The sequence below is a fragment of the Amblyomma maculatum genome, chromosome 9, assembly GCF_055883805.1.
Source record: "Amblyomma maculatum isolate TAMU_Amacu chromosome 9, ASM5588380v1, whole genome shotgun sequence".
NCBI lineage: Eukaryota > Metazoa > Arthropoda > Arachnida > Ixodida > Ixodidae > Amblyomma > Amblyomma maculatum.
The window spans coordinates 21,818,958-21,844,607 of NC_139352.1; the positions used below are offsets into that span (position 1 = coordinate 21,818,958).

General features: G+C 46.6%; 2 protein-coding genes across 3 annotated transcripts in view; one reads left to right on the forward strand and one right to left on the reverse strand.

Annotated features, from left to right (window-relative positions):
- Nucleotides 1–2,147: 2,147 nt before the first annotated feature.
- The window catches only part of LOC146178571 (sodium-dependent proline transporter-like), a 35,500-nt gene continuing 11,997 nt past the window's right edge, over nt 2,148–25,650 (reverse strand). For both annotated transcript variants that reach the window (XM_084578383.1, XM_084578382.1), the window contains 15 exons: nt 20,622–20,720; nt 14,322–14,505; nt 13,547–13,678; nt 12,769–12,944; nt 11,883–12,061; nt 11,385–11,517; nt 11,135–11,269; nt 10,724–10,827; nt 9,788–9,912; nt 9,167–9,279; nt 8,086–8,214; nt 7,067–7,166; nt 5,387–5,487; nt 4,320–4,478; nt 2,148–3,653 (listed from right to left, as the gene is read on the reverse strand). In XM_084578383.1, coding sequence (XP_084434509.1) covers nt 3,522–3,653; nt 4,320–4,478; nt 5,387–5,487; nt 7,067–7,166; nt 8,086–8,214; nt 9,167–9,279; nt 9,788–9,912; nt 10,724–10,827; nt 11,135–11,269; nt 11,385–11,517; nt 11,883–12,061; nt 12,769–12,944; nt 13,547–13,678; nt 14,322–14,505; nt 20,622–20,720 — 2,001 coding nt within the window. In that variant the 3' untranslated portion in view covers nt 2,148–3,521. The remainder of the gene's footprint in view (nt 3,654–4,319; nt 4,479–5,386; nt 5,488–7,066; nt 7,167–8,085; nt 8,215–9,166; nt 9,280–9,787; nt 9,913–10,723; nt 10,828–11,134; nt 11,270–11,384; nt 11,518–11,882; nt 12,062–12,768; nt 12,945–13,546; nt 13,679–14,321; nt 14,506–20,621; nt 20,721–25,650) is intronic.
- LOC146178572 (neprilysin-2-like) lies at nt 15,409–19,784 on the forward strand. Its single transcript, XM_084578384.1, has 4 exons — nt 15,409–15,575; nt 16,584–16,920; nt 17,430–18,886; nt 19,337–19,784. Exons 1-4 carry the CDS (start codon nt 15,442–15,444, stop codon nt 19,782–19,784), a joined length of 2,376 nt encoding a protein of 791 aa, XP_084434510.1. The 5' UTR covers nt 15,409–15,441.

The following is a 25,650-nucleotide window of genomic DNA, read 5'->3' on the forward strand; positions in this document are numbered from 1 at the left end:
GTTTGACAGCGTACTGCCTCCCACCGCCAACGCCAGTTCCTACGTTCGTGACGCCATCTCCCGAGCTGACGCCGCCCGTGTTATTGCTCGCCGCCGACTGGCTTCCTCCCGAAATTCTCAAAAACGGCGCCATGATTCTCGCCACCGGGATGTCCACTACTCTCCGGGCTCTCTCGTCTTGCTCTGGACTCCCGCTCGTAAAGTTGGGCTGTGTGAGAAGCTCTTGCCACGCTATACGCAGGACTCTACCGTGTTTTACGGCCATGATGATGATGATGATGATAACAACTTTATTTTTCCACCAGATAAGGAGGCCCCCAATTCCCGCCCCCGGCACGCAGGCCTAAGAGACGGAAGCAGAGACCTCCGCGATCAGAAGCAGGCAAAGAGGTCTTGGCTTTTCTTCCGCCAGGCGGATGGCTTGTAGCTGTGGAGCAGGGACCTCGCTCCGCAGCAGGGCTTCCCAGGCTTCTCTACAATTTATATTTGTCTTGGCCCCTGGGGAGCTAGTACATTCCCAGATTATATGGTCGAGGGTCCCTCTCTCCCCACAGTGCTTGCATTTATCGTTTCTCCTATCGTCCATTTGCACATAATATGCCCAGACCGGGTTTACAAAGTTCCCAGCTTGCAGGCGCCGCCATGCGACTGCCTCCCTATTGTTTAGACTTGTATCCGGTGGTGGCACCAGTCTGCTGCTTAACCTGTAATTTTGAAGAATCTCCGTATAATTTTGCAGACGCTCGTCCATGTTCCGGCAATCGGGCGGCTCCGCAGTTACCCGGAAGTAGAGAGCTCGGGCTAACTCGTGGGCCGCTTCGTTGCCAGGAACGGACGTGTGTGCAGGGGTCCAAATTAGGCAATTTTCCTGTTTAGTCGTCTACTGGCCAGAATCCTTGCCGCTTCCGGCGAGACCCTACCCTTTCCAAAATTCCAAATAGCCGTTTTGCTATCGCTGATTATGAAGTTGGCTTGCGTTCCGACGCAAGCGAGTGCTATTGCAACTTCTTCAGCCGTTTCGGCGTTGCGGCTTCTAATGGTGGCGGCTGATACCGGGGCACCTCGGCCGTCGACCACCGAGGCGACCGCAGCCCCCGTTTTGCCACTTGCCGCATCCACGTACGCAACCGACTTGCTGTCCATCGAATTGAAGCGTCTGATTAGTGCTTCTGCTCTCTTCACCCTCCTCTCTGTGTTAAATATGGGATGCATATTACGAGGGAGGGGGGGAGTGTTTAGATTTTCTCGGCAGTCCTGTGGGATACTTGATTTTTCTCGTAGTCCCCTATCTGTCTGCAGGCCTACCATTTAGAGTATAGTTCTGCCCGTGGTCGTTCGACTTAATCTTTCCAGCTGCGAAACTCTGACAGCCTTCGCTATTTCGTCCCAGCTATTGTGCACTCCCATAGAAAGGAGCTTCTCTGTGGATGTGATAATTGGTAAGGACAGGGCCCTCTTTATGCACCGTCGAATGAGAGAGTCTAACCTCTTCTCCTCCTCCGTCCTGATATTTAAGAAAGGCGTGGCATAGCTCACGCGACTTATTACGTAAGCTTCGATGAGTTTAAGCAAGCTTCTTTCCTTCAGGCCTCGTCCTTTCAACGCGATTCTTCTAAATATTCCAGTGGCTTGTGTGGCGAATCTCTCTAGCTTTCCGATTGTTCGATCATTATATCCATTTTCCTGAATCAATAGCCCTAAGATTCTCATTTGATCTACCTTTGGAACTGGTTTTCCTTCTACTTTAATGTCAAATTCCCAGCTGCCCGTCACTCCTGTGACATACGAGATCGCCCCTGTACATCCGCCGCAACAGCCCTCTATGCCACGCACCGAGATTGTTCATGTCGCCCGAATGAAGCCGTACTATCCCCGCAGTAGTTTGTCCCAGTGCGCACCGGGAGTGCCTTTCGTATGAGGGGGGAGGGGGGGGGGGATTAATGTGACATATATGCCTTGCATCGCTGAACGTTGAAGATGACAACGATCGGCAACAGTGACACAGAAGACAAAGTGGTAGCTACTGTTGATGCTAGAAGAAGGTCGACGCTGCTGTGCTTCTGTGTTTTATGTGCAGTGTCATCTTGGACTAACCTTCGTGGACTAACCTTGTCATGCATCAATATATATAAAAAAAAACACTTCAATTCGTAAAAACGCTCAAAATTTATTTCCTTTCGCAATATCCATTCAATATACAGCAAACACCCATAATAAATAGGCAGATACACATGCTTATATTACATCTATTTACACTGAGCAGATTTCACTTCCTTAGCTGCTGGAACTGCATGAACCCGCATGCGAGATGGCATTGTTAAAAACTAAAACAAAGCACAGATACGATAGACGTTCGTAGCTGAATAAGGACGCCTAAGACGTTCATCCTGCGAGCCATGAAGACGCTTCTTATTCGTTCTCGCAAGACGGAATGGAAACCTTGTCCTCGGGCGCTCTAAAAGCCCTTAGTTTTCTAGGCTTTTGACTGATGCACACTATTATACTCTGACGAACTGAACGCAAAAATACCACCCGAGTAATCTTAGCAGCCACTTGAATTACAGTACAGCTAAGAGATATCTGATCGATAATATAAGTTAAAAACGATGCTAAAAAAATATAGTTCTATTTTTGCGAGAAAAAAAAACAGCTCATACACATAATAATTAAAACCGAAATGGGGATATGTACGGGCTAGGAGCTGGGGTAGGATGCATTTAAAATCGTATCATGGGAATACGCACATGGAACACGTTTGACAGCTAACAAACTTTAGAGGTTAAAACAGTCCTCTTAAGAAAGGAAAGCGTCAGTCGAAGATACATATACAAATGTAACAACAAGCTATTTACATACGAACAATGGACAAAACACGAGAATGGTTCATTGTGGGCTCACTGTACATGGGACAATATGATAACTAAAAATTAAACAAGGCACAATTGTGACCGTTACGAATGTAATCTTCTCAGTCGGAATCGCGGTAAAAGCGTGATAACAAAGGAGCTGACATGCTGAAGCAAAGCAGAATTTATTAAAAACATGTTCTCTTTAAGTCAATATAATATGCTTGAGCGCACTATCGCGAGGTGGGGGTGAGGAGGGGGAATATTCTTTGGCTGCAGCTGAGAAAAAAACCTGAAGCAATGCACGAACACCTAACAGTCAGGTACACGAAAGGGACGGATTGGAATGTGCGATTACCCTTCTGCTTCCTTGAAGCGCCTGTCCTACGCGGTATTTCAGAGTATAGCCACCGCCAAACACCGTCAACATTCAACTGACACTCAATAGAAAACGTTCAATACGCCCTCTGAAGAAAGTCTTCTGGGTGTCACTCCTAACGTCCGTTTTCTGTAAGTACGCCTGTGAAGTGCTCATAATGAAATAGATGCGACAACCGCTTTGAGCAACAAGCTGGTGAGAAGGTGTAAAAATTACACCCTTTTCGCACAGCGAAGCCATATACGAGCGGCAACGCCAAACGCGGTTGGTGTCCGAACAAGGGTTGCGCCCGGCCATTAGTAGCGGTAGGTGTCGCTGCTCTGGAAGCCGAGGTTCGTGACGCCACCATTTTGGGTATGGTAGAGCTGCATCTCGATGGGGTCTCCCGGACCCCACTTGCGTTCTGGTTGGAAGGCCTTCCTGGGATTCTGCAAAAATAAGAGATGGTGAATGAATTAACAGTGCTAGAAACCCTCTGGATGTTTGTTGCCCTCAAAGACGAGTGAGTGAAGGCGTGAGGCGTACCGCACCTCCAACGGCTACATTCGCTTCGTCTCACGCGTACTACATAACTACAGGGCCTACACGTTTGGCCTGAACTCCTCAGGTCACATATGCTAATATGGTCTGTTTTTCAGCCGATATGCAGCAAGGATCACAACGGCACCGCTTAAGTATTATTTCCCTGTATGGTGAGGAGAACCCCACGCGTAGCCTTTTAGCTATCGCATCCCTAGCTGACCGCCATAAGTGTTCCACGATATAGGACTCGAAGTCATCGTATGACCCGAATACTTTTCACCCGAAGCTCTATAAATTGTTATTTAAGCCTTGTTTATTTATCATGACCAGTGCCCGATAGGAAAACAGTCCGATCTCACCACTGGCAAAAGCGAATTTCCTATTGCGACGTACGACACCGTTTGTTACCCCAGAGAAGAAAGCACCCTCAAGCGAAAGTGATCTGCGTGGTCAACTTCAAAGTGCTTGCATTTAAATACTTATATACATGCAGCACGGACAGATAGATGGCTATGGATGGCTAGATAGATGGCTATGGCTATTGCGGCTGTAGTAAGAGCAGGCTGCTATACCTTCCAGTTCTTGAGCAGGATGAAGATGCCCCAGATGGGGATCTGCGCCATAGAAAGCATCGCCAACAACCAGCCCAAACCGTCCGCCCACTCGGGATAGGTGACCACGTCGTCGTACGTGATGGGCTTGTGTTGGACGAGTCCATAGATGAAGAGGAACTGTAAAGGAAAGTGGGGCGCGTGTGAAAAGACTACTACAAAACTATTTCTAAAGGCTGCATGTGCATATATACAGTCGACGAATATAGTTCACGAACCATAGAGCATAGCTCTCAAGTGAACATGGTGATCTGTTTTGAAATAAGCGGAAATAACCGAAGGTGACCATGACACTGTTTAGTTACGATATTTTAGTGCATGCACTTCATTTAGAAATAGATTAAACTATACCACACTTATATGCCACTATCACTCACAGAGAGCGCCACAATCAAAAAGAATACTGTTAAAATTTAAGTTGCAAAGTCACTGGGTGTGGTATCCTGTGCATGAGGTTGATGACCTTAGCACTGATTTTATCCTTTGGCATGCTGCGATGTTTTTGCTATTACAGAAAGTCCTTCCAGCTGCAATTGGATGCCGGATTTGCGTTATCGGCGATTTCTGACAGGCTGCCACTTTATTAAATGGGTTCCATTCAAGGGAAGAAAAACTAGTGATACTGAAGGGTATTCAGTCGCCTATCATCCACTCCACGAAAGAAAAATTCGATCTAACGTATCTATACACCAGATATTTTTAGGTGATTAAAAACAACCTCCATGTTTCCCCACAAGAGAGAATGATTAAGATTACAAATCAGCACCAGGCTCTGTCCATATAAGTACCACCAGCCAACCCATATCGATTGTTTGCCTTTTTTTTTCCAGAAAGTGGAAAATAAGACACGCTGCGGTCTCCTGTCGGACCAGGAGAGCGCCCAGTCTTCTCCGCTCCTTGTGCGAGAAGATAGCGAAGACAAGCGCCTGTGCTAATATTACGAACATATCATGTTGACAGCTCTACGTAGTCTCATACTTTAAAATGCTAAAATGCAATATATTTACAAGGTACCGCAATAAACTTACCGCGAGTATGCAAGGCGAGAAGACCAGCCAGCTGGCCTTCCAGTACCAGCCGATATCGTGGCCCAGCATCAGTTTCAGGTCGGCGCAGAAGCGGCGGACTCCTGCGATAAGGAATTCAAGAAAAGTTTATGATTGAGAACAGTGAACAATGTAAAAAAAAAAGGCACCTATTTTTAACACGGGAATTATGGGAACGTGCACATCGTTTGTTTACGCTCTTGGTCTGGAAAGCTTTCGCTTAACGTAAACGCTTGAACGCAAAACCGCATTTGCCATTTGTGCATGGACAACGCCAGATAGAAGCCCGCAGTAGCAACTATGCATGCTCAGTAGGTACCCGATCAGTTCGCGGTGTAGATCTCCGCTATGCTAAGCCTTTTTTGTCTGTCACGTCATTTCGCCCCAGCTACGAATATCATGCGTAGACAGTCGCAGCAGGAATGAAGACTAGATGTCTGCTATAGGACTCCTGTCTTCAGAACCTGTCGTATATACAGACGACCTTGCTTACAGGGTGGCGATGTTTTAATCTTTCCTGCGTTCGTTCATGGATTTTCCGTAAATTACCTAAATTTATCACCTTGATTAGGAGCGTACCGAACTCTTGTATCGAAATGAAACTTTCGACACGGGACACTCGTGCCAAAGAGCACACCGGCGGGCATGCGTGCGCGTCAAACCGGTTGCTGTACACCTCAATAGCTCGTTTGCTTTTCTTTTTTATCCTATCATTGCGCCTCGAATCCAAACGCGCGTATCTGCGGCTCGCAGCACACATAGGCACCCGTTCATTTTTCAAGCATTTCGCACGTTGCAGAGTATCCCCCCATTCAAGTACACCTGAAAACATACGTGTTGGCGTGAGTGCGTGAAAGCAGACTACCTGTTATCGGAACTGTGCCTTCGAACGCGTGACGGTAGTGGAGGATCAAGTTCCACGCATCCTGACGTCTGCAGTACTTGCGCATCAAAATCTCACGCACGCGTGTATATGCTGTCCAAGACAATTCACTTCCCCAGAAAACTGACTCATACTCTCACAACGTACGATAACAGCACTGAAAGGAACTGACGTATACGAACACTTGGATGCAGTAATATCATCTTTCACTTCCTCTGAGATGCAAACGTCTTTGTTTGCTCAGGACTCTTAAATCTCTATGCGTAGAGGAGACGGAGCTGAAAGATTCCTCTAGAAGGGAGTCGAGTGTTTCCAAGAAAGAAACCTCGTTAGGCTCTCACGTGTTCCATAAGAGTTTTATTAAGTCAGGATGCGAAAACTCGTATCCTCACTAGAAAGAGTTATGAAGCAGTAGATGGATTTTGCCCACGCTTCCCTCTCACAATGATCGTCCCGGCTTTTATAGCTTCACAAGTCTCTTCAACCTCCGCGCCAATGCGACTAAGAGAATATTTCGGCCTTCTAGACCGTGTGTGGAATCTATTTTGCTGAACAGATAGTCTTTCTAACCGGTATGCTAACACAGAGAAAATAATAACTCGCCCCAAAGTGGTTAAATTTAAAGTAGGAAACACACGCACACAAGCACGCACGCACACACTGAAAGAAACTCGAAAACTGCGTAAACTGTACTGTAGTAACTTCAGTTTTGTAAACGTTACGGTTGCAAGTATAACAACGCTAAACCGTCTAGCATGCTCTTGTGCATTTGTACGTACCGTAGAACCACATGAGCCCGACGATTTCACAAATGGCAATGAAGAGAACAGCTCCACCACCAGCGTAGGTGTCCATCAGGTTCAGGACATATTGGCCACCCTGGAAGTTACAAAAAAATAAGACAAAATGCTTAATTCCAAGACAAAATAATTGTGCTAAACATGCTTTGATGCTGAACACAATTTTCTGCGATATTTCGAGCTCTGTACGTGTTGCAGCAGAAGGTTCCGTGCAGGAGGTAGGGTCATATAGAACCTTCAAGCTTGCTTGTCACAACTCACAACTCGTGCGGTAACAGGGAAGATCACGAAAGAAATCCTAATTTGTACACATGCCTGGAACAAGTGGATCTCAGGAGTATTGGGCATTACCTGCAATTGTGTTCTACCCTTAAGAGATGCTCCATATATATCTATGAAGCAACAAGTCTTTTTTTCCTTCTCGCTCTCTGCAAGCCGCGTGGATAGCGCAGATAATCGATCCGTCGCCCTCATAATTGCCAATCAGTTTGAAATGAGGAGTCATTGCTCAGTAAAAACTTCACACCGGCCTTCTGCCGCCCAAAGAAAAGCCTCCTTCGAAACGGAGGGCATCTCTACGCGAGAACGAACATTATTCGCCGAAAGCCACAATAAATATATCAAGGGTGCGTATTACAAAGCTAAGTCCGCGGTTATTAAGAAAGTGGAGGTCGGCTTATGTCTCCTTAAGGGTAGAAACAAAGGAACCAAATTATGTTTTGTTCTAATGCCCATTTGTTTTCTTTGCTCTTACTTTTGTCTTGATAACATTCGCATCAAAACTTCCCAACCGCTTTTCTGCTGTCTACGCTCCCAATCAATTAGTCATGATGTCAGCCCACCTATGTATATAGTTTACTTACACACGCTCAAGACACCAACTAATACATGTTCGAGCCAATCGGCGCTATGATGTGTCAGAGACAAATGCCAATGTAATGCGCCAGTGAACGATGCGAAAAAATATGGAAAATAAGTAGACATGAACGTGTTCTTACCTGCGTGACGCACGGCAGACCGAACAGGAAGCAAACCACGCAGATGCCGAAGGTGAGGGGGATCTTGTACTTCCTGGACCTGGGGAACTCGTCGTAGAAGGCGGTAAGGAAGGTCTCCAACAGTGCGAACTGCACAAGAGAAAAAAAAGCAGGGTGAGTGTTTGCTAAAAAGCAAAAAAAAAAAAAAAAGTGATACATGCTAGGCACTTTCGCTGGATAACGTTGGGGGAACTTGAGTGATGTTATATTAAGAGCCCAAAGCTACAAGCTGTGATCATACGGCTGTAAAAGCAAGTGAAGTGACAGTAATTACCGCAAAGCGTAACTACCGAGCTTACTCGTAAATTCAGAATAAATTTGTTCCCCTTAACACTGTACACTAGGTATTCCAAAGCTTCGGGGCCTCGACGCTCGAGACAGTGTCACGTGTGCAAAAGTGATCGATAATGTAATGTGAGACGATAAATGAGGAGCGTGAACACAGCAGGCATAAAATCAACGTTACCGCCAGGTTTGTAAGTGACTGACGAAGTAAAAGTTCAGAGCAAAGAAAAATTGCATAATGACACGCCTCCTGCACAGTCTCATGGACTACAGTACGCGTCTATGCCCTTTCATGCCAAAGCTTCTGAAGCAAAATAGAGCATAGTGCGTAGTAGGCTCATCGCGCAGTCGTCCACGTTTCGATGAATTGTGAGCGCAGAAATCGCCCGTACACTCATGTTCAGGTGCTTGGTCGGAATTATTCAGTAGCCCTCTATTCCATAAAGTGCATATTAACCCAGGGCACGATGGCACCCGCAGTTGCTTTAGGCACGTGGGAATCCGTTAAACAAACTTAAAATTTTAGACGCGTGCTTTATTTTAATCGGTGTCTTCTTGAGCCATTGAAAGTAAATCACATTTGTTGTATATCGCTGTGAATTGTTGACATTATGACATGTTTATTTTTCCCATTCTACTGACCCTGCATTGCCACCAGCAAAAGCTGGCCGATAGACACACAGAGCAGCTGTTTATTGCACGCCGGAAGAAATACGCTGTAAGGGGAAATGTATTAGTTTTCAGCGACGCTGCTCACCTCACTGTCCAATCCCAGCAGGAAAAGCATGAAGAAGAAGAGGAAGGACCACAGCTGGGGGACCACAAGTCTGGACAGGGCCTCCGGGTACGCCACAAACGCCAAGCCTTGACCTACGATAAACGCATCGGTCAGCAAGGCTCCCTGTATAGAGCTATGGGTCAAACCTTATGAAGAAATCTACGCGCGTTTGAGTTATACCGTTATTTCAAAGCGGAAATTTTTCTTCTGTGTGTTTGTGTGTGCGTGCGTTTTTTACTGCTGTACGAGAGACAAAGTGATATGGATGACAGCTGGATAACGGCTTTCTATTACATGTATATGAATAAAGTGTCCGGTGTAAGTACCACCTGCATCACGCTCTCACTTGCTTCTTTTCTATCGTCGCTTAAATCCTGGGCACCCTGCAGGCAGCCTATTTCCGCGGTCGTCCACGGGTAAATAAACCTTTTCGTGACGCTTTTTTTTTTTTTTTTTGTCACGTCGCTGCTTGGTTAGAATATTCTCAGGTTCTGCCCATGGTACACTGCATTTCAGTCTTTAAAAAAATGTATGACATGCACCTACTGAGACTTCTAAGAGTCGATCGCGCCTCGCGAGAAATGTTGCTTTCAAGCTTACCAGCCTTCGCGACGTCCTTGATATCAATTCCCAGCTCTGTGGACATATTTCCCAGCACGGAGAAGATGACTATGCCACCGATGATGCTGGTGATGAAGTCCATCGTGCTCACAAAAAGAGCATCTCTAAAAAGTGAGGTAAAGAACAGAAAACACTTGTTTTAGCACTCCAAACAGAGCAACACTGCCGAAAACAGGCTTCTCAATAGTGCAATGAAATCAACTATTACTCATCCTAGGGCAGGACCTGTACAAGTGGGAGACGCGTAAGCTGTTAGCGGAACATACTGAACAGTTATGACGAGATAAAATTAAAATGGCGAAGTCTATGTCCACGTAGATGGCACCTTAGAAAAGGCTCTTGTCCAGCGATAAACTGAATGTGTCTGGCAAATGCCGAAGATGATGAACCGCCTTCACTAACCTGATGAAAACCTTGACTTTTGCATGGTCATTGGTTAACTGTACCGTCGGCAAAGTAGAAATTCGTTTATGCCTGCTGCTAAAAATATAGTGGTCAGAGGAAAACTAATGCATTTAAATTACTTACAGTCAGCTAACCTTCCATTTAACATGCAGTTTATTATGCCCCAGACTATATATTGCACACAACACAGATTGAGGAGTTTATCGTTCGGAAGGCAGAGAGGTCGACCGGAAAGTATTGCATGCAACGATTTCTTCAGCAGATTTCAGAAACAGATGTGAGCTGAAAAGAACTTGTTTCTACAGTCATTGACGGAGCCCACCATATCGTGGTGCTGACCATCACCGTGTACGCCAGCGAGAACACTTTTTATCGACTATAGAGCGTTCCGTAGCTCAAGATTGCATCTAAAACTACTTGAGAACGAAGTACTAGAGAGTATATTTCCCCTGAATAACTTAGATGGTCCCCGCAGTGGAATGTCATGCACATCAACTATGCGGCGCTCACCTGTGCACCGCATTGCTGAACTTGTTGTACGAGCCGAACATGATGATTCCTCCCCAAGAGATTCCGAGTGAGTAGAAAAGCTGCTCGGCAGCCTTGCGCCAAATCTAAAAACAAGGAGAAAAATAATATAAATCAAAGCTGTCAGTGGGGCTGCATCGAGCAACTCTCACTAACTGAACCCCAGTTGGCAAAGTCCCAAAGCAGTTATTACGAAGTATTGACTCAAATCATTTCCGAATTTTCAACGCAAATAATAGGTCGTCTGTTGATTTTATATTTGTGCATGCTTAAATTAAGATTATTAAGCAGATCATGTCGTTGCTTCACTCTTTCTACCAACTGTCGATACTCTGGCAAGCTTTTAAAGAAGAACAGTAAGCACCGCTGCTTCCGGAAAGCAAAGGAACTCACGTCGATCTCGAGGAGCCTGTGCCATTCAGGTATGATGAAGTATTTGATTCCCTCCACAGCTCCGGGGAGAGTGACACCTTTTACGAGCAGAATGATCAACACTAGGTAGGGAAACGTGGCCGTGAAGTATACAACCTGGAAAAAAAATATACGATGAAAGTTAAGTGCCTGTAGCTCACGGGTACAACTACAACAACCGGTTCCATACAGGAGAAAGTTACACATCACAGTGACTATGACGTCATCATACCTTGCCGGTGGACTTGACACCCTTCATGAGGCAGAGGAAGACGACGACCCAGCTGGCTAGCAAACAGAGAGTCAGATCCCAACGAATGGCGCCCAAGTCGTCGATGCCACTGGTGATATTGAGAACGTAGCGCCTGCAAAGAAATGGGAGGGTGAGATGGACCGTTAATGCATTGCAGGCGTGAGCTTTTGCCATGGACTTTTGACTAATAATGTTACACTGATGATTACTTCAATAATTAAATGGTGACGCACTAGATTAAGTAAAATGCGTCATTACAGTTCGCATCCTTAAATTTCAAATATGCACTTTGTAATCGTATTTGTTAAGTTCCTACGAAAACCGTATTCAGTTCACTTAAAAAGATAAAAAAAAGCCAAATTCGGGCTAGTAGCTTTCTCTGAACACCATAGTTTCTGCAAATATATAGCCTGTGACACTTTCCGCATTATCTCGAGGAGTTACCACGTGGCGCAAGATGGGGCATGTCAAACTTACTCCCAAAACTGTTGGCTGGCCGTTTGCGTGGCGTTGGTACAGTTGTCGAACCTCGAGGTGAATACGTCCGTAGGAACAACAACACTGATGTTGTTGGCCACAATGCTAACGCCGTTGGTCACGTTGGTGATGTTCATGTACTCTCGCACCAGGTTTCCTTCCACCGACACGCAGCGCTCCTGCAGGCACGAGAGAAAGAGGGAACATGTTCGAATGAATTTCGACAACGTGAACGACGATAAACGCGACTGAAAAGCATTTAACAGCAAACGCTATCTGTTAGTTTCTAAGCTTCCGATATCATGGTCGATAGAAGCCGGTTTTGTTAGGTTGGTTGCTTTTAGGGTGTTTGACGTCCCAAAGTGACTCAGGCTATCAGACAAGCCGCGTAGCGGAGGGCTCTGGAAATTTCGACCCCCTCTGGTTCTTAAACATGCACTGACATCACACAGCACACGAGCGCCTTGCTTTTCGCCTCCATCTGGAAGCGATCGTCGTGACCGGGATTCGATCCTGCATCATTGGGCATAGCAGTTGAACGCCCCAACCACTGCACCATCATGGCGGGTCTGTTTGGTTAGGATCTATCCAGCAACTTACCTCACGTCCTCGAGAGTGACGCGCCCTTGATCAAAACACAATGTTCGCGCTTACAACTCGCTTAATAGGAACTTACGCTTTATTCGAAACGACGATTTGGCCCGGTCACTGTCACGTACATAAAAAAAAAAAAAAGGCTTCACACATTTCGAACTCTCCGAAATAGAAAAAAAATTTATCCTTGGCTTCATGTTGCGTAAACTCGGATGAATAATATGCTGTGTTACTCAACGTCAAGCCGGAAACGACGCGAAATATACCGAGCAATTAAAGCGTACATCCTTACCACGTTGCTAGTGCGCACATAGCAGGTTTCCGGGTCGGCTCCCCACCACTCGAAGCAGTCTTCCCACGGCAGCACGGACCTGAAGCTCTGCGCCATGTAGAACACCGTGTAGGCAAGGATGACGTTGTAGTAGACGGCCACAATAAGCGAAACGATCACCATGGCTGCTCCCACGCCTAGAAAACGGATGGAAACAGAAAAGAAGATAAGAGAAAAAAGGGCTGTTAAAGCAGCGTTATTTGAAACATAAAAAAAAAAAAAAATTAACTGTTATGATCGGGAAGTGAGAAGGAATTAATGACGTCCCTAATTAGCCTATACGACAAGCGCTTGACCAACATAAAGAGTATACAGAGCCGTTTTTATGCGAACTATCTTGAACAACGCGTGGTTGCTTTACTGCCATATAGCACCCTTTTAAAAAGCATGGAAATGGGCTGCCAATATTTAGTAATTTCTTAGTGACCAGGAAGTGCCTACTTCCAAATGCCATGCACATTCTGAATGGTACATACTAAGCTTATTAGTAGGCCAACATAAAACAAAGTAAAGCAAAAATATACCACACACGACTACAACAGCATATCCTAACCTGTTGATTCAGGGCAAAGGAACAGAATAAAACACAGCGGTGTTAAACGTTATAGCTTCCGTCAACTAGTCTGAAAAAAGGTGCACTTCCATTAAGGAAGTGTTCAAAATATTTGATGGTCCATCTTTATTTCCAAAGGCTTCATTTTTTATATATGAGAGCCTGTACCCGAGTCTGGTTTCTCACCTTTGGCAATCGGCAGACACCTCCACACTGACATTGGGCCGAGGCTTGTAAACTGGCCCACGGCAACCTCCATGAAGTACATTGGCTTGCCCACGAGCAGCATGAGAATAACGTATGGCAAGAGAAAAGCGCCTGAGGAGAACAGCAACGACAGAAATGACAACGTGTTAGTTATTTTCATTACTCGGGGCCTAAAACCAGCCATAAAACGCAACATTTGCTTGCAATAGACGCCGCAACATTCCACATGCACTAGTTATTCACGGTATTCAAGCTTCTCGGTGATTATAAATGGCTAGCAACGTTGTGCTTTAGTATACAATAAGAGTATATAAACCGAATTATTAGGGCGTGAGAATTAGGGAGGTTACTACCTATTTTCGACATAAAAACAAGTTAACTCGATTGAAACTGCAAAAAAAAAAAAAAAAACTGTCTATTCGAAGAGGATGCGGGAACAGAAGTCCACATAATGTGCTATCTTTGCCCAAACAAACTCGTTAAGTGTTCGAGCCCGTGTGGCTAGAAAACGCGGGCTAGCGGCGCGGAACATACATCACTCTCAAGTTTCTTTCAGTGTACAACTGACTGCAACTAAAGGTTAATCAATGTTTTATATACCAGAGTATCGTTATAACATTCAATTCGGTTCTCAGCGCGACAAGTCTATCCAATGCATACCATATGCTCCTGTGCTACACCGGAGATCCTGTCTCTGCCTTTCGTCGGCTCCTTTGCTGTAACTAATTATTTATTCCCGATCTCGTCTACGTACCTCCTCCGTTCTGGTAGGCCAAAAAGGGAAACCTCCAGATGTTGCCAATGCCCACGGACAGCCCGATACAGGACAGGATGAACTCGGCCTTGCTACCCCACTGGCCACGCTCAATGTGTTCTTTGGGCTCCAGATGGTCGACGACGGGCTTGAGCTCTTTTGGCTCCTGGTGGGCGGCACCATTCTGGAAGCCACCAGGAATGTCCGTGAATTTCACTCAAGGAGTTACATACTTGGTTAGAGAACAAAGCGGCCAAAACAAATATAGAACAGTTTATCGCAACCGCGTACTCTTTTCGTTGTTTATTTCAATGTTTTCTTCCAAGGTGAGGGACGTAGGGACGAAAAGCTGGGCAGTGAGACTTTCACCCCTGGCACATACTCTACGAATGGAAACAGCACTGCCTCCGCGTCAGTGTACCTTTTGTTCATTATTCAGCACCGCCCTTGCACATTTCGAATAGAAAATAAATCCGGCTACGCCAGTAGTCATGAGTTCATTGAATGCAGAACTAAGCAAAAAGAAAAACAGAGCAAAGCTCTCTTTCTGTGTGTCTGACGTTAATAATTTTGTCCACTCTGGCCTATTAGTACTGGGCTGTAAAGCTTTCGGTTAAAACTTCGATTCAAACTTTTAACCGATTCTGTGTGTGTTTTACCAGCGGATGTTGGTGTTTTCGGTTAAGATCGGAAAGTGCACGGCCTATATCTACTAGCGAGGTCTGGCCGCCTACCGCGACATCATTGTGAAAAATCCACTCTTTTATTCGCCTTTTGTTCATTCCAGCGTTCATTTCGTTCATTTTTACAGTCAATAATTTCATGTGTCCTCATCACGCAAGAAACTCATCATGTAATCCGCACTGTAGCTGTAATCACTAAAGCAAAAGCAGCCACAGATACACTCAGCAACTGTGATTTTCGTGTGATTTGCGAAAATCGCACTGAGGCGTCACCGACTTCACCGAAAATTTTTGCTGTAGTCGCAGCATGTGAAACAGGCCATAGACGGGCTGAAGACGACGACAGAGCAGCGTCGGACTCAGCGGCGCGCGGCGCGCCTTGCGCCTCAGAAGAAGATAGACCAGCGGAGCAGCGGGCAGCATCCGAATTCGACTCCATGGTCGACACCCGATGCTCGCCAGGCCGCGCGGCGGCCATGGCTACCGTGGTCACCCTCGGCCTGGTCACGACCGTCGTCGTACACAAGCTCTCCAAGGCGAACCAGGAAGACCCTGCCCAATCCAGAGCATGGTACGTCCGATACTGCTTCACGATAATTCGGCCACATAGCCTGCACCTCCTAAAACGCGGAATTGTGTATGGCTACTGACCGCGCTACTATAGAGTTCGGCAGTGCGTAGCGATTGAAATGATAGTACACTCGTGAATTCGAGTCTCCATTCAGTTCATCTTGTTTAAGGTACCGCCCATTGCTGTACTCATTGTCATCCCACAGCAGGCGACCAGGGAACAACTGCCGAACAGCGCACGTCCGTCAGGGCTTTGCAAACAAGACAAGACTTGCAACCGTGACTATATGTGCGTAGATTTAAAAAAAAGGGAGCGTTCGGGTTCTATCGCTAAGCCATGCTATGTAACTTCAGTCGCATTTTGGAGTTGTTCATGCCCTGACAGTTAGTGTCCTCCCGCATATGCTTCAAGGAAGCAGGCTGATATTAGGCGCTTCGGCAAACTCAAGTGTTCCAACCGCCCGTGACCGAAAGTAACTGCATATGTGCACGCGGACTCCAATGGCCCACAGATTGTCAGTGTGCCCATTGTGTTTATTCACTCTAAAATCCGATCTTGTCTGTTCGCAGGCAGTCTTTCTTTGAAATATGCATCACCCACCAGATACTCATATTACAATAACTACTTGTTTTATGGGGTTTAACGTCCCAAAGCGACTGAGGCTACAAGGAACGCCGTAGTGGAGTTAACCGGAAATTTCGACCACCTGGGGTTCTCGTGCATTGTCATCGCACAGCACACGGGCGCCTTGCTTTTCGTCTCCATGGAAAAGCGGCCGCCGCGGCTGGGATTCGAATCCCGCTTCTCTGGGTTCAGCAATCGAGAGCCCTAACCACTTGCCCGTCACGGCGGGACATATTCCAACAACTGTCAACCAAGATGGCTGACTTTCATGTAGGCCGTGCTAATGATAATAGATCACGAAAGGTTCAGAGTGTGCTCCCAACGCATGCCCACGGACGTGTGTCGGTCCTAGGTCAAGCATCACGCATCATTCCGCGAGTGCAGGAATCGGACGTCGCCCAAACAGCCGAGGCTTCTAGAGATACGGGGAGTCACAAAGGGCCACGTCCAACAGCGTACCATCGCCGGACACGCTGCTGCTGCTGCTGCTGCCGCCATCGCCGCCATGGCCGTGCCTCCGCACATCAGGCGAGACTGGTACCCGCAGTCGCCGGACAAGGCCGGACGCCGCCGCGGGGACCACGCGAGCCTCGTGTGCAGCCATGACGTGTGCGAGCGTCAGGACGCTTACGTGCACGCCCGGCTCGACCAGCTGCAAGAGCCATGCGAGAACTTCTACGCTTTCGTTTGCTCACGAAGCTGGGCCGTGCGAAACGCCAAGGTAAACGTTCGCCCCATCCCAGCACACGTTCTTGGCCCGTAGCATTTCTCCAGTGCCTTAATAGCTTTGACTCTGGATTTTGAAACTGGCTTTGCTCATTTCTGGCTCGTTAAATTGTCGAACTGCAACTGCAAATGTAAACTAGAGCGTAAACCTACCTTTATTCGACAAACGTAGGAAAAAGGTTTAAGGTTTTTTGTTTTAAAGACAGCATATGATTTCTGTATCTTAAATCAATCAGTTCAGTGACTTCTGTCTCAGTTTTAACATCAGTATATTCATTCTCTTCAAATCCAATTCAACGTAACTTGACGCCCATGTAATGGCATGAAATGATCCAGGATCGGCCAGTCACCGCTGCATTTGATTGTGAAACTATATGAGAGCAACAGTTGTACGTTACATAAGTATTAGAAAATTTCCTGTTTCTTGCATGCCGCTGTCCATATTGCAACGGCGATGTAGATTAGACAAACTCGATACACTTGTTTTTTTGGTTTCGTGGGCAGCCGGATGACGCTCCCTACCAATCACAAACAACGGCAAAGCTGATGTACGACCTTCCGAAGACGCTGAAGCAGTACTTCGAGCTGAAACAGAAGACCTACTACGAGCTTCCTGGGAGCTTCATCAGCCAGGCGCTATTCTTCATACCTAATTGCACGTCCATCTATAGCCGAAACGGCCTGGGCTGGGACCCTTGGCAGGAGCTTCTTGGCAAGCTAGGTCTTCGTGGCTGGCCGTTTTCCACCGTGTCGGCAGAATGGAATGTTTCGGGCGTGGCGGGATTCGTCGACGGCACGCTTGGAATATTTCCTTTCATCGAAGTGAAAGTGATGAATGAGTACGACCAGGACCACACCGTGCAGCTTGATGTGCCCAAGACGATACTACGTCGCCATCAGTTGCGGCACACAAGCGAGAACCTCTTTAACTACACTCAAGTGGTGGCGAAGGCATTCAGCATACTCAACGTGATGGAGAACGTAGACTTGCTCGCCGAGAACATCGTCATCCTTGAGATGCGGCTAGAAGAAGCCTTGGAGATGAAGACGTTCGTACCACCATTGTCTCGCAAGAGGCCGCTGACGTCGTTGCCACAAAGCAAGAAGTGGGCGTGGAGAGACTACGTCAACGTCATCTTCGGGTATCCTCTCAACGTAATAGACCACATTGAAGTGCTTGCTCCCGAGTATTTGACTGATGTGGCAGAGATCATGGACAACACGTCTTATACGACGCTAGCCAATTACATCGGCTACAGGACTATGGTTCACTTGTCACCGCTGCTTCCTGACGAGGCAGAGTTCCTCGTTCCACTGAGTCGCGACAGGCTTGTCCTAGGTGTCGGAGATCGCTTTCAGGCGTGCGTTCACTTGCTGGAAGATCTGTTTCCTTTCGGAATGCGCATGTTCACCCTCATGACGTTGGGTGGTGAAAACCCACTGAGATACTCGACGGCTCTGGACACTCAAGTGGAGCACATGTTCAATCACACCCAAAACCTCATGGCCAACTTGGTCCAGAACGCCTACTGGCTCGATCCGGTGGAACGGGTCATCGCCAAGGAGAAGATCCTCAACGTCAACTTTGACTTCATGGGCAGCTCCGTTCGAGACCTGAGTATCCCAGCACTCTACTATGATCCCACAGCGCCGCCGTTCAACGGCCTCAAACTGTTGGAAAGTTTCTATGCCATACAGTCAAACACCAAGAGGAAATACTTTGACCCGTGGCATAGAAATATGGACCTTGACAACAAGCACCACGTGAGCAGTTTGCACCCGGCCATCGAGTACATCTACGGAAAGAATCACTTGTTCATGCCTTATGCCGTTGTGGCGTTTCTGAGAGGAATGTCGCAAAGTGTGGAGCCACTCTTTGTGCCGATCGTGGCGCAGTTCCTGCTTAAGGGACTGTTCTTCGCCGTGGACGAGCGGGGAGCTACGGTGGACCACCGAAACAGGTAAGTCTGTTTTTTTTTAACCCAACACTAACGAACTGGTATGGCAGCATCATGTGCCTTAACCGTATAGCAAATATGGCACAAACTATAAAAGAGGTCGCATCAAGGAAATTTAAGCCGCATCAGAAACATAACTCTGCCATAGGCGAAGGTTGGTCCGCCTTTTATGACAATTTTTTTTATAGACTGCACAAAGGAGTGCTTCCAGGTTTATAACCAGTACGTCGTAAACGCACATGTGCATACTCTGAGCAGATGCATAATTCAGAGGACAAGAATGTGGTCAGTCATGATTGTTATACTTGCTGCTAAGGTTTACCAGATAATTCACGTCTGAATATAGGAATACGATTGTCGAAATAGCTGCATGCAACCTTGCTACAGAGTTCAAGCTGCAAAACGTACCGCCTATACAAACGCTCACACCACATATAACTAGCCCCTCTTCAGGCTCGTCGACTGGTGGAGCAAAGCGACCACCGAGAAGTACTCGCACATCCGGGACTGCTTCTTCAAGCAGTACAAGGAGGAGATGCAGCTGAAGCTGCCAGACGTGGACATGGTAAACGACCTAGATGACAACATCGCCGACAATGCCGTAGTGCCCCCTCTGTACGACTACTACCTCAGCCTTCTGGGCATGGACAGCGTCACTGCCCGGAGAACGAGAGCACCCTTCGGCGGTTTCACGTTGGAGCAGATCTTCTTCGTGTACTACGCTCTCAGCCAGTGCGACCACCGGAGCCTGGCGTACGCCAAGAGGCTCCTGGGCTTCGGCGAGACTTCACCAGAAATCAAGGTCAACATCCCGCTGAGGAACTTCGCCAAGTTCTCGGAGGCCTTCGGCTGCCAACCTGGCAACGAGATGAGCCCCCAGGACCGCTGCCTTGTTTGGTAGCTGCTGGTTTTGAAATAAACCGGTCTACTGTTGCGGCCGCATTTTTAGCTGTTGTTCTTACAGAGCTGTGTTGTTGCCGTCGGGCAAATAAACATGTGTTTACTTTTGTAGTTTTCGAATTCCCATATAGTGTACCTGATATCACCAGCGACTGTAATGCATTTCACTGTAAATAAAAGGTTGATGACAGGGCGAGTTGGTAAGCGTTCATTATAAAACAGCCAAAAGACACAATAAAGAGAACAGAAGAAAACAAGACGAGGCTTCTATTCTCTGTGTTACGTATTTGGGCTGGTTTAAAATGAACTCTAGAGATACGATGGTCGCATTGAACAGGGTATTGAACAGATTATCCAATAATAAGGATGACAAACGGTAACATTTTATCTCTAATGAGAGGAACATGACTACAGGTATCCAACACAATTTCGAGCTGTCGTTAAAAATGCTGGTAAGGTGGTCTGAATCTGAAGGGTTCTGAAGGAATCTGAAGGATATCTGAAGGGTTCCCCAGAAAGGGCATATAAGTGGGCAGGTGGGACGTAGTAAAAAAGTGTCCAAAAGGAATTTGCCTCTTAGAGCTTACAAAAAGTGGAATACCCGAAAAGATAACCTGGTTGCGACAAACAGATCCATACTTGCTTCGGTGCCCACGTATGATTCACTCGAGAGTTGCATGCTTTTTTACTTGCACCTATGAATACTGGTATGCCTAATTAGTTTGGAAGCAGTCTGGTTTTGATAAAGCAGTGCGTGCTTTTGCAGCGGCAAGCCACCGCATTCATAATCAGAATGCGGCTTTGAAGACTAATGCATGAACAGTAAGGTATCGCTTACTGCAACGGCGCCGTTCGTCTGTCCGTTGGTGGCGGCTGCTAGCTTCTTTTCATCATCTTGAAACCCTGGGTTGATGAAGGTCGGCACATCCAGCTTCATCTGCACAGACAAAAAAAAAAAAAAACCCTTTGAAGGCATTTTCCGCTACACACGTGGTGAAACATCACAATGTAGCTAGTGTTTCACCTCGAGCGGCAGTGTTATTTTCTGCGTTTGTCATTCGCCACGCGGTTGGGGTTGCGCCCATTGGAAGCTCCGGCCCTCTTCGCACGACGGCATCATGCGAAGGCGTTCTGCCTAAGTACAGTGCCGTGTCCTTATTCATCAGAAAAAGATTATATGTCGTTAGAGGATGCTGCATGCTTGAGTGTGAGATTGCTGTGTGGCGGTTAATGGTGGCAATCCGCCTCAAGGAAAGGTCTGCCTGTTGTTCGGCCATGGCCAACACGGGGAGAGTTTGTGGCATCATTATATGCCTCACTGATGCTCGCGACACGCAAACACATCTGCGCACATAATATAGTAGTGTATCGCAGAAAAATTAAACAGTTAATGGGAATGACTGCAGCAAAGTTTAAATCAAGATTGTACTCGACCTACAATTTTTTTTTTTTGTGCCGGTTGAAAAAGCTTGGGTGCTAAGCCAAACGAAAGAGGTATGATCATGCTTGCTTTGAATGGAAAGTGTAAAGACAGGGTTTGTCTTTGATAAACCGGATTCAGAATATAATCGTCACAAAAAATATATATAAAAAAACACTGAGCAATGCCCATGCGCACCGAAGCATTCACACAAGCACGAATTAAGCGCTATTCAGAGAAAGTGAATATGGTAACCATGGAAGGAGCATATGTTGAAATCTGTCCCCGACACGGACGACCACTTCACATTGAGAATGCGTGACGAACGACGCCTTCTTTGCCTTCTGCACGGCAAAGGCTTAGAGGCGTGAACCGACCCACAAGAAGCACGAGGAAAATTGCACGAGGGCGTGAAAGAAGCACGCGAAGCGACTACATGGGCCTGTGAACAGCATCAAAGTGAAGAAAGCGAAGAACGAGTATCATGAGGTCGCTGATAAAATTCAAGGGTACCTCAAATGGATTTTGCCGGAGATTGAAGGTGGTCTCGGCTTCTTGAAGCAAGCTTCGAACGACTTGGGTCGTTTCTCAATAAAGTGAATGCTAAAACACATTCTCGAAGAAACTCTGGCGGAACGTCGACAAAAGGGCTTACAGAAGGCTTTTCAGGATTTCCGGACTTCCGTAATGACTGTACAGTTGAGACTTAAAGCTGCCTTTTAGAGAGAGCTCTCGTCTGAATTGTCTGGTATTTCGCTTGGTTTTAAAAAGGGTAGTCGGTTTCCAGATTTCAAATGGTGTTAAGATGTTTAGGGGTCGTTGAGGGAGTGTTTTACGCTGTTAAATGTATGAGCGGGGCTGTTATCAAGGAGGGTTCGCGGGATGCTGAAGGGTTTTTGTGAGAGTATGAGGGAATGGTTTAACTAGAGTCGTCATAAAAGCGTTGGTAAGGCTGTGTTATAATGTGGGAAGGACAAGAGGAACATGAAAGCGATTTACGAATTTACGTGACACTACATGCACATGAAGTGTAGGTACCGAGAACGAGCTCCACGTCGACTCGTCTTGATGAAAAAAAAAAAAGCACAAAAAAATTTTGTCGAGAGCGGAATGGCAGTGAGGCAGGAGAACGTGTTCACGCAAGTAACAGCACGGCTAACGACAATGCGATGCGGGCGCATGAGCGCAAGACCCTGGAAACGACGCATTGAAGGCTTTGACGATGCGAGGCTTCAAACCAAGCAGCAACGACTGGCCCCGAATCTCCGCTTTTCTCTGATAGGCGGTAAACTTTAACCTGCGCACTATTCGTTTCGAAACAGCATTAAAATTCAGTCCACTTGGGAAACAAACGTTGCGACGATTAGTTGAAAGCAGCGTATGCAGAAAGACCGATACATTTATTGCTGAAACCAGTTGGTTACTTAAACCAGCTCCCAGTGGGGAAATGATCGAACGTTGCGGCGATGAACGCAACATGTTCTGAATCGTGTGCCAAACTGGCGATAGATTTACGACTGAAGTCAGTATGGAACTATCTCCCGCTGCAACTGCCATTCGTGCGTTCTCGGCATGACTAATGGCACTGCGTACATAGCGCCTTGTCTGCAGTCACAGAAGAGAAGAAAAGCAAAAAAAAAAAAAAAAAATGGCGAAAAAAAAGAACAACAAGCGGAAGGAGACGGGACGTGCTTACTCAAGCGAACGTCTATGATTTCTAGGTATGCTCGGTGGGAGCAGGGGGGGAGGGGGGGAGGAAGACACAAAGAGAACGACGCGTCAAACGTGCGTCTCCCTGCAGGCAGGATATCAGCGAATGAAAACCAGGAGCGCCCTTCGCCACCGCGGCCGCCGCCGCCGAAGCCATTAACTTAGCTCTTCTTTTGTTTTTTGGCTCGTGAAGAGGAACCTAGCGAAGAGAGAGGTGCTTTAGCGCATGCGCAGGTAACATTGTCGCGAGGATGACTGTGCAGTTGGTAGCCGCGGACGCGCGTGCCCGGGAAACAGCAGTCGGCAATCCGTGAATGGGGCAAAGTGTCGGGTCGCCGAGTTTGTTTTTACCTTTGTTTGTGTTTTGTTTTGGTACGTGGCCAACTACACGTGAAACACCGCCGTAATTACGCCTTGTCCCGTAAGCTTGGTTCCTTGTTGGGACGTCGCAGTGTCAGGCGCGCCAGACCGGTTTTGTGTGTCTGCCCGCCGGAGCGACAGGCTTAGACGCGGTGCTACACTCCCCTTTTCTACCATTCGCTGATTATTTCGATAGTTTGCTTGTATATTCAATGAGCAGGTTTCCCAGAGAAAGCGGGAGAGTTCAGCTTTATGTGGTGTTACTCGAAACTTCAAACACTGCTGGAAAACAAATAAACAACGTTTCTATGCTGTATTCGTTGTTTTCCTTACAGTACGGAATGTAGACATTTTCTGATCTTTATATCGGTTATATTCTGAGTCAAAACACTCAAACATAGAGACATAGTCAACCTTCAATTAGTTAATTGAACAGAAAAAAATTGGCATCACTAGCATTGCAAGCGAAAGTCGATGCAGCGCAAATTACTAGTGATGGCGTTTGCGAAGCAGCTAGAACCGTTGCATTAGCTCAAGTAAAATACATAGTGTATTCATTTCTACGCACGCATATCCTTTTTGTGACAGCGAAATCTTTCGTTTCAGATTGACCAATTGAGCTTCGAAGCATGGCCTAAGAGAGGACTCCAACCAAGCGTGGCCTAAGGGAGGACTCCAAAATAATTTCGATTAGCTGAAGTTCTTTTAAAGAGCGTACATACACCGAGGCCTGATCAAAATTAGACCTTCGCAATGAGCTGTTGAACACCGGCTCGCCCTTGTGTTCAACAGCCGGACATTAGTCCCCATGCGGTCGCAGTGAATGCTTGCTTTTGGTAACTCTGCAGAACACGCTGCGTAATACGGCGCTATTGAAGATCCGTGAGAGACGTTACACGGAGTCTGTGTTGTGAATATTACATAGTTATTAGCCAAACATTCTTCAGATTTGCTCAAGAATTGTATATGAAACATGGAGGAATTTCAGTAGAAGAACGGCTGACTGGGCGAGTTGGTGAACCATGACGAATAGTAATATACAACAGAAACGAGACAAAGAGGAGAAGAAGACAACAACGGCGCAGAGGAATTTCAGCCGAGAACGCTCCTCATATTTGCAATATTTTGGCGCTATGTTCGTATATACGGAGCATGAAATAAAAACGACCATTTGCACAAGAACGTAAAAGTTAAGACCTCTATAAACAAAGGTTTAGTTGCCGTTTTGCGCACGCTTATATGTGAATGTAGAGAATTCGCATGGATTAAGGAACAATTCGGCTAACTAACGAACGAACGGATAGATTAGCCAATGAATGAATGAATGAATGAATGAATGGATGAATGAATGAATGAATGAATGAATGAATGAATGAATGAATGAATGAATGAATGAATGAATGAATGAATGAATGAATGAATGAATGAATGAATGCGCAAATTCGTTCATTATACGTTCATTCAAAGAGCACTTAAACCGCGTTTTGGAAACCCGCTGCTCAATATCCCTATCTCAAAATACTGAACGGTTTAGCCATAGAATCAAAACTAGCAAAACTGAACTGCTAAACCAGTCCACGAGGCCGCAAAAACCGGCGACTTATACCAAAACAGCGTCGCTCAAATGCGCCCCAAAGGAACAGGAGTGTCCCGAGAGAAGGAAAAATAAAACGATTCTGAGGTCTTTCAACAGCGGTTACAATGGCGATAGTGCCGGCCTATTGAGCGTGGCCATCGTTGCCCGACAGTGGAAGCAAATTACAGACATCCTGCCGGAAAAAGCGGCCGCGCGAGCAAGACGCATTACAATGAGCCGCGGGCTATCGACGACGCCCACTGACTGACCTTGCTTTGGGGCGACCATGCATAAACGCCGTCCCAGCTAAGCTTAGCGAGCAGAAAGCGACCGGACTCGAGTAGTGAAAAGCCTCTATGCAAATGCATTCGGGCATTTCTCAATCTTTTTATACAACTGTTACCACCCTCCTAGTGCAAGAGATGATCGTTTTGTTGTTGCTATAGTGCGCCGCCGACGGCGCAACTGGAATAATAAACAACTGAGAAAGTAAGAGTCGAATCGTGCGTTACCATGACGCAAACTACTGCACCCCCTCCCCCAACCTCCGTTTCTTTTTTCTCGTTTTAGTTTCCTTACAGCGGCGGCTGTTAAAAGCACGTTTTTAGGCTCTGGGGCGTTGACATAACGTCGCGGCTCGCTAATTGGCCCGACGTCACGTATGACGTGGCCACGATGCGTCACGCTAAGTTGTTTGAACACAGTGCCATAACGAACTACAGAACAGTGATGCGCTACGCTTTCACCAGAGATGCTGAACTATTGTTCAGCTTCACAATATTGAACAATATTTAAAAGCAC